The sequence below is a fragment of the Nannospalax galili genome, unplaced genomic scaffold (genome assembly GCF_000622305.1).
Source record: "Nannospalax galili isolate Female #2095 unplaced genomic scaffold, S.galili_v1.0 scaffold854, whole genome shotgun sequence".
NCBI classification, from domain to species: Eukaryota; Metazoa; Chordata; class Mammalia; order Rodentia; family Spalacidae; genus Nannospalax; species Nannospalax galili.
In genome coordinates this window covers 2,582,496-2,597,499 of record NW_008334957.1, presented here as the reverse complement: position 1 = coordinate 2,597,499, position 15,004 = coordinate 2,582,496, and the positions used below count along the sequence as shown (strand labels likewise).

Here is a 15,004-nt window from a genome sequence, read left to right as displayed (position 1 = left end):
TTTCTTCAATGATGTAGTTTTATGTAAGTTGTCTGTGCTCTGCTAACCTCTCACTTCTGGTCCTTTAGTAACCCCAGTTAAATTCAAGCTAGACTTAGGTGGTGTAATGATTCCTCTTGGGTTTCAACTTGGCTGCTGGCTTTGGAGTTAACGAAAAGGCAAGCCACTGGGCACACCCATCATGGATGTTCTGGATCAAGTTAACTAAAGTAGAAAAACCCATCTAAATGTGGGCGGCACCTTCCAGGAGCAGCTCAGATAAAAGGAAGTCCAAGAAAAAAAGCTTTGTTTTTTGCCTGCTTGCCTTTGCTCTGGCCAGTTCATGCGCGCTGCTGCTGCTGCTGCTGCTCCCCCTTCTGCTCCCCCCTGCTCCTGCTCCTGCTGCTGCTCCCCCTGCTGCTCCCCTTGCTGCTCCCGCTCCTTCTCTGCTTCTTTGGTTGCCTGTATGACTCTCCAGAATCTCCTGGCTTTCACTGGTGGACTGCTGATGCATCCAGCCTCACCGATCGACCGAGCAGTTGCAGAGTTCTTGGTATCTCTAGTGTGAAGACAGCCATTGTTAAGACTACTGAGCCAGTATCGTGTGGCCCCTTGTTCCATTTTTAATTTATTTATTTTTGGTTGTTTTGAGACAGGGTCTCCCTATAGGCCCAGCTGGCCTGGAACTCACAGAGATCTGCCTGCCTCTACCGCCAGAGTACTGGGATCAAACGCTGGGGTTTATTTTTACTTAATTTTTTATGTGTATGAGTATGTGTTTGAATGTATGTAAGTGCACCATGTGTATACAATGCCTGCAGATGCCAGAAGGTGTTGGATCCCCTGGAACTGGAGTTACGGATGGTTTTTAGGTTCTATGTGGGTGTTGGGAACCTGAGTCCTCTGTGAGAAAAGCCAGTGTTCTTAACTGCTGAGTCATCTCTCTAGCCCCCAATTTTAATTTATATGTGTTTAAGTCTCTGTGTATTGGGGGCTGAAGAGATGGCTCAGCGCTTAAGAACACTGACTGTTCTTGCAGAAGACCTGAATTTGAATCCCAGCACCCACAAGGCAGTTAACGGTCTGTAACTCCAGTTCCAGGGGATCTGAAAGCCTCTTCTGTCCTCTGCTGGCATTGCACGACATGGGTGCACTTACCTACATGCAGGCATAATGCTCATACACATAAAATAAAAATAATAAATAAAATATTAAAAATTAAAAAAACAAAGCCGGGCGTAGTGGTGCATGCCTTTAGTCCCAGCACTTGGGAGGCAGAGGCAGGCATATCTTTGTGAGTTCCAGGACAGCCTGGTCTACATAGAGAGTTCCAGGACAGCTGGGGCTACAAGGAGACCCTGTCTCAAAAAGACAAAAAACCCCAAAAAATCTCTGTGTATTGGTATGTATGTGTATGTGCATGCAGGTGCCCAGGGAAGCTAGAAGAGGAATCCTATCCCCTGGAACTGGAGTTAAGGCAGTTGTGAGCCACTTGATGGGAATGCTGGGAGCTGACGTAGATCCTCTGGAAGAGCAGGCAGTGCTTTTAATTGCTGAGCCATCTCTCCATCCTCCAAATCCCCCTTTCATATACTATTCGTTCTATGTTTGTGTTCTTTTAGAACTAATACAGGTGGTATGTCTTTTGTCTGTTCCTGGTAGAGATCTGGAATGTGAACTTAAGCCATACAAGTCACAGTAAAAGTGTCATCACACTCTTGGGAGAGCACACAGTGGTGGTGAGGGGAGGCTATGCGTGCTCAGGACAGAAGGGAGGTCCATGAAGAGTGAGCTGAATTTGAGTGTAGGTGACAGTGGCTAACATTTCTTCTGAGGTAGAAATGGGCACATAGGGATAAAATTTAAATCAAATAAGAGAGGGAAACATTGCTTTACATGTCTGAATTTGTTATTTGGAATTATTATTCCTGGCACAGTATGTAATATAGTTATCTAGGGATACATTTTTCTGAGATTTAGAGTGCTGGGGATTGAACCCAGGGCCTCATACAAGTGCTCTTCCACAAAGCTGTACCCCTAGACCCATATGTTACTTAATAAAGGGCTACATCTTTTGTTTTTATTTCATTTTTTAAACTCTTATACTTAATTTACTTACTTGTATGTGTGATATGTGTGGGTGCACGCCACGGCATGTGTGTGGAGCTCAAAAGACAGCTTACTGGGGTTGCTCCTGTTCTTCCACCTTGTAGATCTAGGGATTGAACTCAGGTCATCAGGCTTGGAAGCAAGTGCCTTCACCCACTGAGCCATCTTCCCAGCTCCATCTTTCTTTTAAATGTGTATGAGCACATTTCCTACATGTATGTAAGTGCACCCATGTTGTACAATGCCCATGGAAGTCAGAAGAGGGTGTCAGAACACCTAGAAGTGGAGTTATGGATGGCTGCTACCTGCCATGCGAGTGCTCAGAACTGAACCTGGATCATCTTGCAAGAGCAACCAGTGTTCCTAACTGCTGGGTCATCTCTCCAGCTCCACCCCCTTTAAATTTTTAAAAATTTATTATCCAGCTACATCTTTTAAAGGGAAATTTGTCTTTGATTTTGAATTGACTACATTTGTCAAGGAAATCTAGTTACAAACTCCAGCTAGTGGGAACACATGAGGCAAAGTACAAGAAACAATGTGAAAATAAAAAGTTTTAGAGAAATTAAGGAGCGTGTATAGTATTAGATTCATTAAGATGTTTGATATTTACTTCTAATTAAGAACTTTTACAATAAGTAAATTCTATCAAATTTTAGCTGTACTGATCAATGCTTCCCTAATCATAGTTCAAAATGTCAGTCCTTGTGATGTGGCTTTATTTCTACATAGGGGTGTTGCAGATGTAGTCAGGGTAAAAATTAACTCATACTGTACCAGAATGGGCCTGAAATCTGATGATGGAAAGAAACAGCGACAGACAGACACACAGAGACACAGAGACAGAGACATATAGAGACAGAGTGAGACACACAGAGGCAGATAATAGAGGGGAGGCAGAAAGGGAGAGGGGTGGAGAAAAGGGGAGAGAGGGAGAGGAGGAACAGAAGCTCAAGAATGTCCAAGAGGTTTCCCAGTAACCTAAAATGTTTGGACAGAGAAGGACGAGGAGGAGGGAGAGGAAGAATAGGAGGAAGTGGCCACATGGGCATAGGCAGAGGTTGGAATATTAAACCTGTAAGCCGAGGAGCAGCAAGGGTGCCAAGCCTTGTGTCACAGGCCTGAAATCCCAGCTACAATAATACTTGGGAGGCTGAGGCAGGACGGTTGAAGGCTCAAGGCAGGCTTGCTTGGGCTAGACTGAACTCAAGACCAGCCAAGGGGGCTGAAGAGATGGCCCAGCGGTTAAGAGCACTTGCTGTTTTTGCAAGAGGACCTGGGTTCGGCTCTCAGTACCCACATGGCTGCTAACAACTGTCTGTAACTGAAGTTGCAGAGGATTCAACATTTTCTTCTGGTCTCTGTGGGTACTGCATGACATGGGTGCACTTGCATACATGCAGGCAAAAAACTCATGCACATAAAATAAAAATAAATAAATAAAAAGGGAGGCCTTGGAGCTGGGCGTGGTGGCGCATGCCTTCAGTCCCAGCACTTGGGAGGCAGAGGCAGGTGGATCTCTGTGAGTTCAAGGTAAGCCTGTTCTACACAGTGAGTTCCAGGCCCGCTGGGGCTGCAAGGAGACCCTGTCTCAAAATAAAAAAAAAAAGACAAAAAGGGAAGTGTTGGAGAATTAGTGAGACCCCCCATCTCAAAAATTTTTTAAAGGTGCTATAAGTTTGGTTCAGTGGTAGAGCTTGCATAACATGTGCAAGGCTCCAGGTTCAATCAGCAGCAAATACATACATATACATGTGCACACCAACCCACACGGACACCCACACCCACATCACACATACCTGGAACACCAAGTTTTTCCAGCAACCTCTGGCAGAGAGGGGAGCAGTGTGCTTCATGAATTTCCCTGAGACAAAAAAAAATGCCTGTGAACTCTGCAGGCGTGAACTGCCAGAGGAAATGACACACAGGCCCCACTTGATGAGTAGGTGAATTTAATGGGGTTAATTTTACAAAGTGGTAGACTGGTACTGAGAGTCTCTTTCACCTGAAGTCCCACCAAACTCTTGCTTGGCTCTAAAGCTGCAGAACTAAGGCAAATGGGGCCTTAGGGCTCCACCTACTGTCCAAACAACAGAAGTGAGTACAAGCTCATGTACCTGTGTGCACTGTCACTGCTCTGACCAGCGATTTTGCTGTTACTGGCAAACACTGCCATTAAACTTAATTTTGCTTCACTCTGGCGCGGGAAAGCTGAACAGTAGTTTCTGGGAATTGGAGGATGTCTTATCCTAGCAGGACCTCTGAAGGAACAAACCCACTGTGTCAACACCTAGTTTTCAGACTCGCAGCTGCCTGAACTCTGAGAAACCCCATTTCTCTTGGTTTGAGTGCCCCAGCCTGTAGTAATTTGTTACAGCAAGCTGAGAAAACAGGTGTTTGGTATTAGGCAGTTCATGCTGCTCTAATAAATACAAAAGATAGGAACATAGTGGCCTGACATGGTGGCACTTGCCTTCTGTCCTATTTTGTTACGAATATGCTTGTGCATATATACACATACAGTAAGCAGATATTTGTGTTTTGTTTTTTAAAAATGTGTAATTGAGATAAGTGTTAAGTGGTTAAATGTTGTAAATCTATATTCTCACATTTAGGTTATGAGATACTAAAGGCCTAAGCATTCCTCAAGGACCTTACCACCTACTCTGAGACATATAATGCTGCTGTGATTGTACATGGGATACTTATATCATGTTTAGCAGAATTATGGCCTTGCCATTGTTGTCATTTGAAAAATAAGCATGATGCAATAAAGAGATGCAATTGGATGTCAAGTTGACAAGGGGTGGACTTATGATGGCTAATCTTAGTTGTCAACTTGACTAGATCAGGGATTAACTGAAATGAAAGACTTTCATGACCGGATCATTTGAAGCTGGAAGACTCAGCCTAAACGTGGGTGTTACCTTCTGAAGGCAGCCTGAGGCGTGGCAGCCAGAGCTTGTCACTTTTTACCTTCCCTCTCACTGGTGGGTTTCCCCTTGCTGCTGCGGCATTCCTCCACTGATAGAGGCAGCGCCTTTGAATTCCAATAGACTAAATATTAGCAGACTCCAGGAATCCTCCAGGCCTTCAGCACCAGATTGGAACTACTGAGGCATCCAGCCTCATGAACCGAGCAACTACCTGTTCTCAGCCTCTCCAGCATGGCGCAGCCACTGTTGGACTACTCAGATGCTATCCTGTAAGCTGATCTAATAAATCCCCATGTACATATTCATTTTATCAGTTCTGTTCCTTTAAGAGAACCCTAATACAAAGAGCGAAGGACAATTCATGACATTAACCTTGGCCTCCATGTACACACATATGCATGCAGGTATACGTGTGCCCACATACATCAAACTATATACACACACAAGGAAATGGAAAGAGAAAAATAGCCAATATTAAGTAGGTGTGTTGACACACACCTATAATCCCAGCACTTGGTGGGGAGGGGGGCAGAGGCAGGAGGATCAGGAGTTCCAGGTCATCCCTGTCTACGTATTGCGCTTAGGTGAGCCTGGGCTATGAGACCTTGTCTAAAACAAAAATATCAACCAAGATTTAATAATGTTAAATACTTTCAGCCTAAGTACCCTGTAAAAGACAAGAAGGTGTACACAAAATGCCATCTGGACAAACGACTGTCATGATGATTAATCACCTCAACAGAGGCCAGAAATGCAGATGGGTTATCCAGGAAGGGTCTTGAGGAGAACACTCTATAGCATGGATGTCCTGACATACAGTGATTGACAGGATTTTAAAGAATTTAATACCAGCAGAAACGCTGCTACCCAGGACGGAAGACAGAAGTGAAGGAAGGATTCCCTGGTGCAGAGCCACTAATGGAGAGGACAGAACTGAGGGAAGTGTAGGTGTGGCCAGAGCCCATCGCAGTCCTTGAAGTCATAGTTGACCTTGTTATATACTGTGTGTTGTGTGTGCATGGAGGCCAGAGGACAAACTCCGGTGTTGTTCACGGGTACTGTCCCACCTTTTTTTCCATATTTTCCCCAGACAGGGTCTCTCACTGTCCTGAACTCAGGCTAGGCTAGGCTGCTTGGCCAAGGAGCAGGGGTCTCTCCTGCTTCACCTCCCCAATGCTGGGATCACAAGCCTAAGTCACTATGCCAGTCTTTAAAAAATGTGTACTAGCTACGGAACTTGAGCACATTAATAACTGAGCTATCTCCCCTAGGCCTTTTTTTTTTTTTTTCCCTTTACTTTTAAAAACTGCATGTGCATGCAATGTGGGGAGTGGGGGAACATGCCATGATGTGTGTGTGGAGTTGTTTCTCATATTCCCTTTACCTGGGCTCCAGCAATTGAACTCAGGTCATGGGACTTGTGCAACAAGCATCTTTATCCGCTGAGCCATCTCCTGGTCCTTAGGTAGATCTTCTTTGTTTAAATGTGTTTGAGTGTTTTGCCTGCATGTATGTAAGTGCATTCCTGTTATGCAATGCCCATGGAGGCCACCAAGGGCCTCAAATCCCCCGGAACTAGAATTTCAGATGGTTGTTAGCCACCATGTAGGTGCTGGGAACTGAACCCCAGTCCTCTTATAACTGCTGAGCCATGTCTCCAGCCCCTCCCTCTGTGTTTCAAATCTGTGTGATAGTGACCTCTTTAATCCTTGCAAATTCTACCTTTCATAAAGGAAATGTCTACCCTGTGCCTGTTTTAATGTTTGCTGCTACAATACCAGAGATTGGGTGACATATTTTTATGATACTAATGTATTTTCATAGTTCTGGAGCTGTGGAAGTCCAAGATCAAAGCACCAGGCCTTCTGATTAAGCACTAGAGAGGTTACAGACAACCTTGTACAGGCAAGCATGCGCTGGGCTCTCAGGGTCCCAGCGTGCACTCCTGGGCAGTGAAAGCTCCTCCGCTACTGAGGTCTACTCAGTCGATCCCGTCCCTATTTCACCCATATACCTTCCTCAGGATGTGAGGTCCACTGGCCACTTGGACCACACGGGAAGCGAACGAGGAACGGCGAAAGCCAGGGTGTCCGTGAGTCGGTGATGGAGGAATAGCGCCCCCCGGGGAGACTGGATAACAGGATTTAGCGTTACAGCTCAACACAGTGACTCAGCTCAGATCTCAGTGATTCAGCTCCAGCTCCAAGTCTAAGTGATCCAGCTCCAACTTTATTGGGGTAAAACTAGGACTATTTATAGTGTAGAGACAGTAGAAGAAGCCTTAGCTGATAGGTACTTTTAGGATGCCTCATTTACATAGGGCGGTGGGCTTCTATCAGACTATCAGACAACGCCTGATTAAAACCTGGTAGCTCCTGTGCCAGAGGGCATGTATTTGTGGTGAGCACTTTAAAAGAAGAGTCAGGGAGGATGCCAGGAAGGCACTCTGCTATGAAAGGAATCTGCAGCACATGGTTTCTGAGCTCGTGAGCTATCCGGACGTGAAGAGACTTCTACTTGCACAACAGAGAACCCCAACAACCTTGGAAGCAAAGCAGTGGAGAGACAGACCAACATCTACTAAGCTGAAGACTGGAGGACGACTCTTGCAGAAGAAAAGGCCACAGCAGGACCAATGAAAGGAAAAGACTCTTTTCTTTTTAAACGCTTATGCATCAGCATCTCCTGGGGGGGCTTGTTAAAATTCAGATGGCTGGGCCTGCTTGGGGTGGACCTCAAGAACTTACACTCTCAATAAGCTCCCAATGGATAAATGTGCTGTTTAACGGAAAGACTGACAGCAACTATTGTAGGCTAAAGGAAGATGTGTACAAGTCCTGGGAGAGGTACATTCAGGGAGTAAAACAGTAGGCTCGATAAGATGGTTAGGTAACAAAAGATATTGAATACTTGCCCTTGACTAAAGCAGAGGCAGGCTGATCTCTGAGTTCCAGGCCAGCCAGGGCAACAGAGTGAGATCCTGTCTTTTAAAAAAGAGTGAGGTATCGCCGGTCGTGGTGGTGCACGCCTTTACTCCCAGCACTCGGGAGGCAGAGGCAGGTGGATCTCTGTGAGTTCAAGGCCAGCCTGATCTACATAGAGTTCCAGGACAGCTGGGGCTGTAGGGAGACCCTGTCTCAAAAAGAAAAAAAAAAAGTGAGGTATCTCTTCCACTGAGGAAGGCTGACAGGTAAGTACACTACAGGGAGGTAAAGTTGAGGTGGGGGGAAAGCAAGTTATGAAATGTCCCCCCACACTCTCCTTTCAAAGCAGGACCACCTGCAGAGAATGAAGGGGGTAAGGCAGCACACAGGCAACTATCCAACGAAAACAGCAAGAGCGAAAGCTGGAGAGGCGGCTCGGTGAAGAGCACTGGCTGCTCAAACACAGGACCTGGGTTCAGTTCTCAGCACCCCCATGGTGGCTAACAACAGGCCGTAACTCCAGTTCCAGGTGATCTGACGTCCTCTTCTGACCTCCAACGTCAGGGACACACAAATGCACAATCTATACATGCAGGCAAAGCACTCATACACATGAAATAAGAAAAAAGCGAGAGCATCAACACCCAGGGAAGCCTGCTCTTCTCTGGACTAGCAAACTGTGGAGCAGATGGGCATTTGAATCAGAGCTCTATTAAAAATGGCTAAGCTAAGAGGGGCTCGGCTCTTTGCTTTGCTCGCTCCAGTCATGTACTTAAGAGGTGCCCAAGATCCCCACTCCGGACTCTTCTAGTCAAAACAGAGGCATAGGGACAGGAGTTAGTTTTCATTCTCTTGCAAATACTGGAAAAATGGGACTAAAATCTCCCCATTTAGAACTTGGAATATAGAACTCTGCCCTCAGGCAGACATGTTTCATTCAGTCAGTATGCATTTGGGCCTACTATGTGCAACACTGGCTTCCTTTGCATTCAGTTTTATCAGCACTTGATCCAACTTTTAATATTAGGGGTCCCCGGTATTAGTTTTGGAACATTTCAGTTTTTTTAAAAAATTTAGTTTTATGTATTTTTCTTGCATGTAAGTCTATCTATGCACGCATTGCCTGTAGAGGGCAGAAGAGGGCATTGGATCCCCAGGAAATGGGAGTTCTGAATGGCTGTAAGCCACCATGTGGGTGCTGGGAACCAAACCTGGGTCCTCTGCAAGAGAGCAGCCAGTGCTCTTAACCACTGAGCCATCTCTACAGCCTGACTTTCACTTTTTGGTTAGGATGTTCATCTCATCCAGAATTCCTTGAGTGCTTCATGGGGCTTTGGAAAGGCTTGTGCAAAAGGCCTAAAATTTTTTTAAAAAAATTTATGTCTGGTTTGCCTGCATGTACATAAGTGCACCATGTGTGCAATGCCTGTGGAGGTCAGACGATGGCATCAGATTCCCAGGAACTGGAGTCATTGTAAGTTGTGAGCCACCATGTGGGTGCTAGGAACTGAGCCAGGGTCCTCTACAAGAGCAGCAAATATTCTTGACTGCTGAGCTATCTCGCCAGCCCTAATATTTACTGATATATATTAAAATATATAAATATACCTACTCTAAAATAGATACATTCTCAAAATGTTGCCTGACCTGGTCTTAAATATTCTTGGCTTGTACAGGTCTCCTGCCTCAGCCTCTCAAGTTGCTGGACTACACAGGTGCACCCACTGTGCCCTGCCCCCTGCTCCCCCCCCAAAAAACTGTGCTAGTCCTATGTACCCCAGATAGCCTTGAACTCACAGAGATCTACCTGTCCCTGTCTCCTGGGTGCTGGGATTAAAGGCATGTATCACCACACCTGGTTCCAGCCAAAAGTCTTCATTAAATAAAAAATTTTTATAGTAGAACATGAATATTTTCTGGATAGGTGAAAGCTTTTATATTACATTTTTATTTTGCAAGAAAATAAATTATACAACTTAAAAAATAAAATCCAAAAATTAAGCAGTTCATCAAAATATTTTGGCCTACTGCATACATAAACTGCTACCATTTAAAATTGCACAGCGATATCATCTCAGTATGTAGTGGCACACATTCAAAACTGTAGAGACCGAGAGGGTAGATTACACCTTAGGAACTCAACTTTGTTCAACACTCCAGACCATGTATAATGTAGATGACAGGAAAACTCTCATATCATATGTATCTCACAACCATGACCTTGAAGAATTTATGACAGCCTCCCAGTCATTTACATGAAAATAGAAAAACCAGCTTGAGTTTATGATAGCAAATCTCTCTGTAAAACTAGCAAATCTTTCACCAAATTGAATTTTAAAAATTTGCCCTTGGAGCAGGGCTAATGATATCCTACTGCAAATAATGCAAAATACCTCTTAATTACTAAGGTCATATTATGTATTAAATTTAATGAAAAGTGAAAATAAGAATGCTAACAGCTCATTTCTGGAGATCTTAATAGTTACGCACAAAATAAAAGCAAGGGACATCAATGAACTCAGGAACCTCCTTCAATAAATGTAAAAATTGGAAGACCAGAATTTAGTTCCAGATCCTTATTAAAAATTTTGGAACAATGATGGTTTCACACTTGTCTAATTATGAGCATCAAATGTGTTCTGTGTTTTCACTGTGGAATTTTGTTTTATTTCTACTTACTCTGGCCATTTCAGGGGGTTTCATCTTTAAATTAGATGGTTAATGCTCAAAATGGAAATGAATTCTTGAGTCACCCACCTGACACATTGCTCCCACCTGACACATTGCTCATTTAAAAAATGGGGTTCTGGTGGTGGGGTGGGAGGGCTTGGTTTTCCTTTCCCTGACCTGTGCCGGGTTCCACGCTCATGCTACATGCACAGGAGAGAGAGAGCTGCCAAGGGCAAAAACTGTGATTCTGGACCTCCAGGTTTAAGATTCATTTCCAATTCTTTTTTTCTTGAATTAGCAAATCTATTGCTAAAATATAAAGAAAATCTCAACAATGGTATAGGCACCTTGTCAGCTAAATGGTTTTGATAAACACCAAAGTGTAGGCAAATTTATATATATATATATGAAACAAAGATGAAAGCTGTTAAAGTCTACAGTGTTCGCTGCTGTTCATTCCCTCAAAATACAATTAGGACATAATTAACTATTAAAAAATTTATAAAAATTTAATAGAAAACTTTGCTATGGATTTAGTGTTACCCACTTTGCATTAAATTTGCCTTTATAAATCAGAACATAATGGCTCTCATTCTTAAATGACCAAAAAGATTAGAAATTTCAAAGAAGTTCTGAGAAAAAATATGGTTTAAAATGACAAGTCTTAAACATTAAGGAATGGCGTACAATTTTTCCTTTGACTGTTTCCTCCTTTGGCATTCTTGTACTGGGACATGAAAACATGCTGACACCAAGCTATAAACAGAAGGGCCCGGCTGTTATAAAATTATTCTTCTAAACTCCGACTGTGCCCATTGTGAGCAGTCATCTAACTGAAGAAAACCGGGCACTGTTAGCTCTTCACAGTAAGTTCTAATAATTACTGTCTTAGAGTTGCAGTGTGAGGTCTTAAATTACAGATGAATTTCCTTTTCCTACTAGTTTCAGAACAGATGTTTGACTACAATTAGCAAAACCTTCGATGTTTTACATTTCCTTTTCTTCTTTCCAGCAGGGAGCTCACAAAGCTCGTGAGGCTGGGGCAGACTCCGCAACAGTGCTCTTCAAAGCTGCTGTGGTAGGGTAATACTGTATGTGTCTCAACACTCCATTTTCGACTAGCTCCAAAATCATACTTTAAGATGTTACTTAACATCAAGATATAAAATAATTTCAAAGAAAACTTGAAACGTGCACCACAATGAACAGAAATCCACATTGAGCCATTTTTTCCTGACGGGGAATAAATTTTTCTCTTTTCAATAGTTAAGTCCTCAAGTTCTGAAATTTCCACTGCTCTGGGAAGTAGGAAGTCACTGCTTTGGATTAACTGAGAGGAACCAGGTAAGTGTTGCCTTCTGAACATTTTAAAAATGTTTATTTTTAAAATATATAAATATATATGTACATATTTGGCGAGTTTACTGCTCATATTAGAGTCTAATAGCGCTGAGTCTGCTTTCCGGGTCTTGGGTTGTCATTTCCCTTCTCCTAGGTGACTGGTAAATATTACTTTTTAAGAGACTGTCTTTCCAGGAACCAGAGGCTTTAAATCCCTAATCCTGACACTTTCAAAGACCAAATTATTCTATGCTACAGGAATTCCCTTACTGTATTGTCAGGGCAGGAGATTTCTGCATTCTTTTCAATAAATTTAAGAATGGCATAATAAAAATTAGTTGTATAAATTTTAGGCATATTAGTAAACACAATGTGTTTGCTTTGCTACTCTGACTGCAACCAATGACTTATCTATTTCCATAAACTTTTTAACAACCGAAGCAGCAATCATTATAAACTTCACTTTTTTCAAAACAAGCTCTCCAGCCATACAAGAATTTAAAGAAACCCACCAACCAAACTCCTTATCATTTATCAAACAACTAAACAGCAGTCTCTTGCTTAATGAAAATCAAGATTTGTAAGGTAGAGATATTTAATACCCTTTTCAGGGCACTCATTAAACTTCAGTTCTTAAACTAAAAGCAGTGTTTGATACCATGAAACACTTACTATTGCCTAGCTAGAATCTGCCTCTCCCAACGTGTTGACAAGTTCACTCTTTAACAAAAGAAGCCAAGAGTGTGACTTCTGGTTTTAATCTAGTTTTTTCAAAAACAAAAGATAAAAGCATTTTTCAGTGCATGAATATCTGAATATCCTTCCTTGAGAAAGTACAATTTTTTTAGAGGGGAAAAAAGAAGGGGGGGGGGAGCACAACAAGAACTCCACCCTCACCCTCCAAAGTGTATTTCTCTTGGTGGGTAAAAATTGAATTGACTTTGAGAAGTTCATAATGGGCTCTTCATGAATGCAATTTTCTCCACAAAACAGCATGCTGTTAAGAGTGTGCACATGAAGGGAATGCCATCATGCTAAGTAATGTGATTGGCAAAATACAGTTATTTTATAAGGTAAGGCAGAGAGTTTAACATTTATGTATTCCAAGTCCAAATAAACCTTTCTCCAGCTCACACTGGGCCACCTTCTGCCCAAGCCCTCCACACTCTAGGCTCTGGTCCAGGCTGTGGAACTATGCCATGTAGATGAAGGTGTTGATGTCGGATTCATCCCTCCGGATATACTTGTGCTCGATCAGCCACTCGATTTGCTCTTTTATCATTTTCTTCTGTGGTAAGAACATGTTTTTCAGGATTTCTACTAATTCAGTCTGCAGCTGAGCATTACTAATTTTCTTTCTCATTTTCATTATTTGTATGATGGCTTCCTAAAATAAAAATGAATGTATTAATACATTAAACTAGTATAAGTAACAAAATGAGTTTTTCCATATACCTGCTTCTATTCAACATGTAGGAGAGTGCACAACAACCACTGGGCATTAACCTGGGGAGCGATATATTTACTTAACAAATACATACTTTTTCATACCCATAAAAGAAAATCTGCTTATTACAAATATTCTTAAAGACAGTAAAAATGAACACATAACTTCTCTAATGTTCTCATATATTTCCTTTAGTTTCTTTTTTTCTACATTATGCACAGTAAAAACTAAATCTATATTCTCTGGGAACACAATATGTACGAAACTTGGTATTGTATTAAACATCAATTAAGATACAACAAAATAGGTAGGTGAGATGATTCTGAGGTAAAGGTGCTAGAAGCCAAGTTTGAAACCCGATTTCAATTTGCAGAATCTCCATGGCAGAAGGAACCAACTCCCTCAGGTTGTCCTCTAACCTCACATGCACTGTGGTAGGGGTTGGACACTCAGACACACAGATGCACACACACTCACACACACACACAAATAAATAAATAAATTTAATTAAAGGCTGGTGATATGGCTTAGTGGATAAAGGCACTTGGTTGCTGTCAAGCGTGATGACTTGAGTTTGATCCCTAGGACCTACATAGTGGAAAGAGAACCAATTCCTGAAAGCTGTCCTCTGACCTACAGACACACACACACACACACACACACACACACACACAATAAATGTAATAAAAAATTTTAAATTTGCCCTTAGTATTCCATTATTTCTTTGCAAAATAGAAGAAAACAGTTGGTGTATGTCCTAAAAAATCAGTAAGAACTACTCTACATGTTTACCAGATTAGTAAGTTACATTAATATTTACTATAGACACTATTTTTAGTTCTACCTTTACATGGATTCCTAGGATCAAACTTAGGTCACTAGGCTTGTGTAACCAACAGCTGAGCCACCTCACCCACCAGTATCACACTTCTGATCATAGATTATACATAGGGCTTTGTGTCAAAGAAGTAAAGTCTATCTCCTTAGAGACTTGAAGATTACAGGAATTAGGACAGAAAAGAAAGGACAGTTGCTAATGGCCCAACTTCTCTTCTTCTAGTTAGGGTACAGTCAGTAATGCTGTTGGAGAAGCCAAGAGGAAAACAGCACTTGGGGGCTAGTGAGATGGTCCAGCAAACTGCTACCAAGAATAACGACCTGAGTTTGATCCCCAGGTCCCACATGGTGAAAGAAGAGAAGTGACTCCTAAAGTTGTCCTCTGACCTCCAAATGCACTGCCCCTAGCCCACAAAATGAATAAATGTGATAAATAAATAAACGACATGCCGGAGGTCACTGTGGAGCAGCATGGTACACTGGAGATAGTTATGTCCTGAGTCTCCTCAGTTTTCACATGACAGAGTTCAGAGGTAATGGACCCACAACAAGGCCTTTAGTGGTAAGGCAGAGTGAGCCTTCACTGGCAGATAATTAGAACAGTGTGTCAAGTAGGCCAAGGGGTCACAAAGAATATGTGGTAGAGTCTCAAAGGACTCTAGAGCTCAGTAGGAAAGGAGGGAAGGGCAGTAAATGCAAAGAAAGGGCCACATGGCTCATATCAACTGGAAAAAAAAGAATCCAAAGTTCATCTGCTACAG

General features: G+C 42.5%; 1 protein-coding gene across 2 annotated transcripts in view; it reads right to left on the bottom strand.

Moving 5' to 3' along the window:
• Nucleotides 1-9,903: 9,903 nt before the first annotated feature.
• The window catches only part of Cul5 (cullin 5), a 93,367-nt gene continuing 88,266 nt past the window's right edge, over nucleotides 9,904-15,004 (bottom strand). For both annotated transcript variants that reach the window (XM_008829711.3, XM_029561894.1), the window contains exon 19: nucleotides 9,904-13,346. In XM_008829711.3, the coding sequence (XP_008827933.2) occupies nucleotides 13,152-13,346 (195 nt within the window). In that variant the 3' untranslated portion in view covers nucleotides 9,904-13,151. The remainder of the gene's footprint in view (nucleotides 13,347-15,004) is intronic.